This window comes from Physeter macrocephalus, chromosome 1 (assembly GCF_002837175.3).
Source record: "Physeter macrocephalus isolate SW-GA chromosome 1, ASM283717v5, whole genome shotgun sequence".
NCBI lineage: Eukaryota > Metazoa > Chordata > Mammalia > Artiodactyla > Physeteridae > Physeter > Physeter macrocephalus.
Window position 1 is genome coordinate 142,627,133 of NC_041214.2, and position 9,144 is coordinate 142,636,276.

Below are 9,144 nucleotides of genomic sequence, written 5' to 3' on the forward strand. Positions count from 1 at the left end.
GAGACTGTGCTCCGCAACGGGAGAGGCCGCGGCAGTGAGAGGCCCGCGTACCGCAAAAAAAAAAAAAAAAAAAAAAAAAAGAAGAAATAATAATCCCTAGAGTAAGATATTTAATAAGTAGATGAATAACTAAATGGACATGAAATGTTTAATTTCTTTTTTAATATCTTCTAAATTTCTTCATTTTTTGTTGTTTTGTTTTGCTTAGAATCATTTATTGCCAAATCAAATATTTTTTGGTATATAAACTTCCACCTTTTTAAAAAAAATACAATTGTGATCCTACTACACATCCTGTTGCAAAATCCTAGTTTTAGGAAAATTACAAAGAATGTGAACTCTTCCACCTCCCCAAAATGGTATTCCTCTCCAGTGTCAGGGTCATTTCTGGTGAAATGGTACCACCTAAACACAGTTTTCTACAGAAGTCTATTTATACTCATATCTCCTCCTCCTCACATTCTGTTTGGAAATAAGTGCTTAAAATGGTAGGAAATAAATACTGACACAGTATAATTACATGAAATTCACATTCAAAAGAAACATTCTCCTCTAATTCTATTATGTTAATAATTGACCTCCAATAATTAAATAAAACGGGTTCTTTCACCATTATAAATACAAGGTATATATGACAGTAATAGGATGGATTTTGTTACCCATAATAAATGGAATATATGTATGATGGTAATTTATATTAGACTAAATTAGAAGTGAACTCTATACAACAACAAAAATAGGTACCAAAATATTCAAAGATTACAGAAAGTGTGTGGGGGTGTGTGTGTGTGTGTCTATATATATATAGACACACACATATATATATATGTTTATTTATTTATTTATATGTGTACATCACCTGGAACTTCTGGAGCTCTGACCAAACTGACCACATATTCATCTTTGAATGCCCTCTCTATCACACAGCCCATCATCATGGCACAAGAACGCCAATAAGCCTAGAAAAATAAAATACACACAAATATAATAAACACAAGATTTACTAACATTTCTTTAATATTAAAATTTAGGTTGACTTTTGACTTAGGAACCATTTCTCAAATATCTGTCCATCCTCCGCATTTAGCAATGGTTACCATCAGACCATGACCTGACCACCACCAAGCAAAACCCACAAAAGAATGAAGCACCAACTTCATGTGGTTAGCAATGTTTGTATAAGATATCAGACCCTATAATATTTATCAACCAATAAACAGTTTTACTATCGGTAGTAATTTTATTTTTAACCCAGGATAAAGTTAACTTGTTAACAAACTTGTGCTGAAGTAAAATGAATATATTAAAATGTACCTGTTTATAACATACATAAATATGGAGGGATAACCCAACTTTTTTTTTTTTTCCTTAACATCTTTATTGGTGTATAATTGCTTTACAATGGAAGCCAACTTTTAAGAATTATTTATGGGCTTCCCTGGTGGCACAGTGGTTAAGAATCCGCCTGCCAATGCAGGGGACACGGGTTCAAGCCCTGGTCCGGGAAGAACCCACATGCCACGGAGCAACTAAGCCCGTGCGCCACAACTACTGAGCCTGTGCTCCAGAGCCCACGAGCCACAACTACTGAGCCCGCGTGCCACAACTACTGAAGCCCGTGCGCCTAGAGCCCGTGCTCCGCAATAAGAGAAGCCACCGCAATAAGAAGCCCACGCACCGCAATGAAGAGTAGCCCCCACTTGCTGCAGCTAGAGAAAGCCCGCACACGGCAACAAAGACCCAATGCAGCCAAAAATAAATAAATAAAAATAAAATAAATAATAAAATTTTTAAGAAAAAGAATTATTTATGACTCCTATCCTATACCTAACATCACATATCACTTAGGTTACTCATATTTATAACAAAGCAACCTCACTATTAACTGGGCTTTCATCTCACTAGCATTTTGATCCATGGACATGCCCAATATGGGTATCCATGCAATGACCTTCCCAGAGTCATAAAGAGAAACATAAGTCCTACACCATCTTAAGCTCTGTACTGGCACTACTATAACTAGGCACTTGACTTTCCTAAGCTCTTCTCCATATCTGAGGACAACAAGAGTGGGCTCACTTGGTTGCACATGGCAGAGACTGCTCCAGAATGTGTTCTACACAACCACACAAATACACTAAACATAAATGCAAACCCAGGCCTTGAAGGCCAGCAGCAAAATGCACTTCTTCATCTATCTGACTTGATTGTTTTTAATGTCTGGTGAACTCCTAGGTTCAAATCCAGGCTCAGCCACTTAGCAAACTGGTAACCTTGGTCAGGCTACTACACCTCTCCTTGCCTCAGTTTATTTATCTGTAAAAAGGAGATAATAGCACCTGTTATGGGATTTTTTTTAATGAGGATTAAATTAGTTAATACCTGTGAATCACTAAAACAGTGCCTGATATACAATAAATGTTCAATGTAAGCTACTACTATTATCATGTCTACCATTTCCTTCTTTAAGTATTTCATTTCAACAAATATTTATTAAATACCTACTATATGTAAGTCAAGGACAAGATCTAATAAGGGACATGATCCCTGTCTTCACAGAGCCAAGAATCCAGTACATTCAACAGTTCGTATTACAAGGGAAAATCAAACTACTGTATCTAGAGACACTAGCCACATGTTGTGAGGCCCAGGAGAAAAGACGGATTCATTCTGACAAGAAGAAACTGAGAAGGTTCCACAGAGCATATGGCATTTCAATTGAACTATAACAGATAAACAGGATTTTAACAGGGAGGAAAGAAAATACTCGAAGAGCATCAACAAAAGCAAGGAGGATAACACAACAGAAACCATTAGTGACCAAGTCCTCCAGTGTGGCTGGAGCAAAGAGGAAGTGGAAAGATGCCGTGGAAGGTGAAGCTCAAAAGGCAGGCGAGAGTGAGAAAAGTGTCCACGCAGAGCTGGGAAAGTTATATGAATGGTTATCAGGTAGGCAAGTTCTTTAGGGATAAGTGACATCATCCTTAGTCACATCATTTAATAAAACTCTTGCAGGACTATTAAGGAAGACTTTCAGATTTAAAAAGGGGGGTGGGTGGGAGAGTTAAAAAGTTATTGAAATAATCCAGAAAAGATGGTGAAAGACAAGAATGAAATTACTGCAATATACAGGGTGATTAATAAAAGTAAGCTGAACAAAGATATGAATGTCATTTAGTTTTCTCAAACCAAAACACAGAGACATTAATGCCACTGAGGATTTTTGAACTATGAACATGCCTAATCTACCAAGTAAAACCCTGATTATCTAGTACAGTACAACATTTGACCTTGGCCAGATTTGTACATTTCAAACTCCATAGGAAACAGATTTTAATTTTTAAAAAGACTAGAAAAAAAACTGAGGGGAGGGGTACAAAAGAACATAGAGGCAGAAATACCTTATTGACTTCTCCTGGATCATCATCTTTGAAAGTAAGAAATTTAATTTCACATGACTTGGTCAAAGGCTTATACATGTCCCAAGGCTGTCCGTCCACAAGAGCCAGAATGGACTTCCTGCAGTACCACTCACTTAAATCTAGGAATTTAAAACAGATTGAAGATCTAACTCTAACAAAACCCAAGTGAAAAATTACATGTTTAAGTGCTACGTTAAGAAATAAAACAACAGAAAGGCAAGATTCTGCAAGCTGTCTTTTTTGGGGAGAAAAAAAAGATCTGTAGCCAATAAAAAAATAATTCCCAACACATCCAATGTATTGCTAATTATTAATGAAATTACCCAAACAAAAATCATTAAGGCCAAGTCTAACTTGAAATTAATCTGTGAATTATTGAGTAATAAAATAGTTTTCCAAGAGCTACACTTAAATATTCAGAGAGCAGCATCATGGATATATTTGGCTATAGGCACACACAACTTAGAAGGGAAAATATATAAATATACATCCCAGTAAGTCTGTTCTAGATGGGTTTGGGGTCTTGTTCCCAAACCATCTTTACTTCCCTAACATGGACTCTTCAAGTTAAATACCATAGTTACCAGTTTTTATTCAATAATTATCAGTATGAATTCACACATAAACCAATCAGCTCTGGTCTGTTATATGACTCCAGAATGCAACTCCAACTCTGATTAGATGTTTTTTGAGTACCCAGCTATTCACAGAAGTGGTCAAACCACAGGTCTAAATAAGTTCCATAAGGCGGGGATCATGCCTATTTTTGCTCACTCGCCAGTATAGCTAGAGACTAGCGTCAGGCCTGAAATACACTAGGTACTCAATAAAATTTATTGAATGACTGACGGTATGAGTGACAAGCAAGTCTGAGGGCAGAAGTCATGCTAAGAGTGGTTCTGAGGCTTCATCTCTACATGTGATGTGTGTAAAACTCCTTAGGGGCCTGAGCTTTGTCTTAGCCTCCTCTGTATTCCTAATGCCTATCCTACAGCAGAGGTTCAATAAATGCTTGCCAAACAAGCAAGCAATTATAAGTACTAATTCAAGTGCCAAAGTAAAGGAAGATTGAGAGTACACACTCGGCAGGTCAGCTTAAGCTTTTAACTAAAGTTAATTACTTAAACGGAATCATTACTGAGTTTTCCAAAAATCTGAACAATGGAGCCAGTCAAATATGAGCGAGCATGTAAGTGTACATATCTACTTTTTGTTCTTTCGTAATTTAAACCTTACCAGTTCTATCAAAGCTACTACAAAAGCATTTTGATTGAAAATAACATAGAGGCCTTGTTCCCTTCATTTCCACACCAAATCACACACAGGGCCTTGTTTTCTCCCCTAAGATATGAACACAACAAATATTTTTACCCCAATCACATTCACCCCATGCACTCACACATATACTACATGTACATGTAAAGGTAAACAAAGACACAACACACAGAGAGGCAAGTGGTGAGCAGATAAAAGACTTAAGTTAGGCTATAAAGAGCAGTAAAGGAAAAGAAGGCCAAAAAAAGCTGATCATCTGAGGCCAGGGCAGTCCCTCCACCCCAAAATCCTTTAATGGGACTCACATGGTGACTGTTCCCATTACACCACAGTGTGTCTAAAAGGGGCAAGCACGCTACTAGCAATGCTTTCATGTCTGCCTCCTGCAGGAAACAATGACAGCCCTCTAAACTCAGCCAGATTCCAGCAAGTCCCAGGACAACCTATGCGTTACAGCACCAACCTTTCAAGACCCACAGTGCCCTCAACTGCCAAGCCCGCAGTGAACACGCGGTAAGATGTTAGATAAAGGAGAACTTCCGGGAAGTTCAGCGAGCAATTACAGCATCTGGTCTCCTCTGCACCGGTCCTTCTCCTGATTTATGCAAAATCTTCAAAATGGTATCCTGATTCGTTACTTACGCATGGCACAACTATAAGGGGTTGAAATGTTTTTATTCATGACAAAGACAGTGCCAGGGTCAGCTTTCCCAACGTGCTTAACTTCAATCTTCTCAGTTCGGGGAGTTAATGATAGCTGCCTATTTTTCTCTTTGTTAAATAGATCATTCTGCATTTCTGTCAGTTCGGTCGGTGACAGCTGAGAAGCAGGTGATGTTGCTATAAATCCTGTGCAGAAGTTACAATAAATGTGAATATTGACCCAAAACATAATATATTGCCCCACCCTGTTCCCCTCCCGTATCACCATCCTCCAACAAGGAAAGAATGGGAGGCAAGGGAATTTTAAACGCTGTTCACCAAAATGAATTCAGAAGTAAACTTAAACCCCTTTCTAATATTAATAATTAAAACGCCCACGGAAAAGAACTGCAGCCTGCCCTGATCTGCGCCTTTACTTCAACTTTGCTCTTTCACCATCAGATTCGCCACTTCCCACCAGTTCCCTCGGTCATATTCCAATCTATGCTTTACAATAAGGGGCAAAAAGTAACCAGGAAGTGGAGTCAACACCAGACCAGTCATTGGAAAGGTGAGCAAAACTGTCGCTTTGAAAAGGTCTTGGGGACAAGAAAGCTCCACGAGACTGCAGGGCGCATGCCAGAACTCTCCATATGTAGAGTGAGAAATGCTAAGCTTATTTTCCAAACCCCAAATCAGAGGATTTGGCAAGGCATGTACGAGTCCAGTGGAAAAATAAGGACACGTTTGCACCGGAACGTGGTCTCCCTCCCAGGGGCGCCCCAAGCTCCTCCCGCGGTCCCGCCCCTGCCCTCCCCGTCCCTGTCGCGTCCCGAAATATGTACCCCAAGGCCGGGAGGGGGCGGCCAACACAGCAGGGACTCAAAAGACCCTCCTCGGCCCCTAACCCCGCGGGACCCCCCAGGACCCGCCTCGGGCCCAACCTGGACAGACACCATCCTCTAAGCCTCCCTCCCTGACCCTATGGCCGCTAAAACTCACTCCAGCCAGCCCCGCCGCCGGGGGCGGCCCGCCAGAGCCGCAAGGCCCAGACTCCCACGGCCATTGCCTCCTCCGCGGCCTTAGGAACCGCCGCGCGCAGGTCCTTCTCCGTCTTCTTCCCCGGAAACTCCGAGCGCGCACCCCAGGTTCCGTCGGACAGTTTGGTTCCGAGCCGGGCTGTCGGGCTGCATCCGCCACCAGGGGGCGCGCTCGCGCCTCGCTGAGAGTCAGTCGCCGGAGGTCTGGAGTCTGGTGTCCAGAGCCCGGCTTGTTCCCGGCGCGCGGAGGATGACCCGGAGGTCCTGGGCCCCACAGCGGCCAGTCTGCCACCCGGTGGGCTCTGCACAGGGACAAGCGTCTCCTTTGCCGCCGCAGAGCCCGACACGCGTCGTCACCTTCCGCAGGTTCGATCCCCGCCTGCTGGGCGAAACCCTTGCTTCTCTCAAAGTATGTTTCTGGGGAGAAAAACTGAGAAAAGATGACTTCTGTTTACTCTTACTTTCGTGGTCAGCCCGGCCGGCCACGTCGATGGCATCTTCAAGCTCTTGGCTTAACTCTCGGTTTTGCAAGGGTGAGTTCTTAGGGTAGCTGGAGTGGGTCTAAACCCGGCTTCTCCATTTATTTAGCCGTAGTAATATGGACCTCAAAACGTGTCTTGTCGGGCTTCCCTGGTGGTGCAGTGGTTGCGAGTCCGCCTGCCGATGCAGGGGACACGGGTTCGTGCCGCGGTCCGGGAGGATCCCACATGCCGCGGAGCGGCTGGGCCCGTGAGCCATGGCCGCTGAGCCTATGCGTCCGGAGCCTGTGCTCTGCAGCGGGAGAGGCCACAACAGTCCTGTTGACGTTGGAGGGAACTTTGTAATTCGTAGAGCGTTTTACAAATTATCTAGATTAATTTATATACTATATAGAGAGCACGTTAAAAGGATCCCATGTTAAAGGGTGAAATTTTTGTCTCTTGTTCACTGACGGATCCCAAGCACCCAGAACGCAGCGTGGCACACAGTAGGCGCTCAATATGTATTTGTTGAACAACTGAATGCCTTTGCATTCAGCGCAGTGTCTGATTCCTTTGTCCGACTAGGATGTTGCTGCTATTGAAGTAAGCATCCCAGAGGTTTAGTATGGAAATGCTCTTATTCAAAGTTGTTTACTGCTATAGCTTTATTTAAATCGTGTAAATTGACAAATTCAGCCCAAGGCCTTTCCCCACTCTGCTCCTTGACTTGCAATTGAAATGCACCACCACCAGGTGGCGATACTGGCTAAGGAACAGATGGGCACCGTAAGACTCCCTCCTGCAGGGAAATTGGGGGACGGGGTCATAAGGCACAAACTTAGTTATAAGTACTGGGGATGTAGCATAGAACGTGATGACTATAATCAACAATGCTATATGGTGTATCAGAAACTTGCTAAAAGAGGAAATTCTAAAAGTTCTCATCACAAGGAAAAAGTATTTTGTTTTCGTAACTTTATGAGGTGATGGATGTTAACTAAACTTATTGTGGTAATCATTTTGCAATATATACATATGTCAAATCATTATGCTGTACACCTTAAACAGAGTTGTACATTATTTATAAAACTGCAAGAAAAAAAGAAGAATCTGTGCTTGTTAGATCTGTCACCTTGGCCCAAATTGTACATTCGCAATAAATGCACAGGGAAAGTATAATTATCTTCACTTTTTAAATGAGGAATGTAAGTAAGTGTCCGAACTTGGATTTAAATCCAGTCTGCGTTTTACCGGACCACCTCTCAATTAAGATACTATTTCAAAACATGAAATATGCATACATCAATATATATGTGTGATGTGTATGTATCAGCAAAAAATGCGTATTTTTTGCTTCCTCCTTAAATTTGATCCCTTGGTGATCTTTGTTTCGCTAGCCTTTTAGAGTCTGTCCCCATTTAACCTCATGTAGTTGCCTTCAGAACATTTTAGAGTGATACTTAAACAAAGCCTCAGAACATAAATTTAAGCAAGTTTAATCATGAATTGCACAGGAAGCAGTGACTGGAAATCACAAGTATCACAGAAATTAACTTGGCTGGAAGGATGTTAGAAATGATAATGTCCAACAAATACTGAATGTATGGCCAGTCATGTTGAACATGCCAATCGATCAGGTTTTCTCACAACCTACTCATGCAATAAGCATATTAATCTTCATTTTCTAGGAGAGGAAATTCAGGTTGGGAGAACTTGAGAGACCTACCTGAGTTGGATATTTGGCCAAGAATCCCCCAAAATATTTCCTAACCCTAAATCTCCTATCTTGCCCCCTTCTTTATCACCCCTCTCCCCAAATCTTAGTCTCACTCTCTCAATTTCCCTCCCAAATAAAAAGAATCAGGTTTGTGACAGTAAATATCGAAGGTGAACTTGGAGCATCTTATTGTGCCAGAAGGCAAGAAAATACTCAAAGACAGGAAGAAACATGTTAAAAGGACACAGGATCCAGCTTAAAGGGGGTTCCCATTGTACAAATTTAGTTTGAATTACAAAAAGAATAATGAAGAAGGATTATAACGTTATATATGCTAAAAATCCATGAGCCCATAGTGATACTCAAAAATAAATGGGAGTAGAGATTGGAGAGGACGTTTTCTTTACAAAAGAATGCCAGGTAACACAGAGTAGAAATAACAGAATGGGGAAAAGTCAACCATTCTGCAACTACCAATGTAATGTTTAATTCAGGAAGGGATCATCTGTGGATACTAAAACCAATGGGGAATGTTTGTTGAGGGTCAAGATATTCACAAATATCACCCCACAGATTACTGACAAAAC

General features: G+C 41.5%; 1 protein-coding gene across 1 annotated transcript in view; it reads right to left on the reverse strand.

Moving 5' to 3' along the window:
• Positions 1-6,458, reverse strand: part of MRPL39 (mitochondrial ribosomal protein L39) — a 22,969-nt gene extending 16,511 nt beyond the window's left edge. Inside the window, exons 1-4 of the mRNA XM_007117919.4 lie at positions 6,342-6,458; positions 5,340-5,546; positions 3,402-3,541; positions 860-959 (exon numbers count right to left, since the gene is read on the reverse strand). Of these exons, the coding sequence (XP_007117981.2) occupies positions 860-959; positions 3,402-3,541; positions 5,340-5,546; positions 6,342-6,405 (511 nt within the window). The 5' untranslated portion in view covers positions 6,406-6,458. The remainder of the gene's footprint in view (positions 1-859; positions 960-3,401; positions 3,542-5,339; positions 5,547-6,341) is intronic.
• Positions 6,459-9,144: the final 2,686 nt, after the last annotated feature.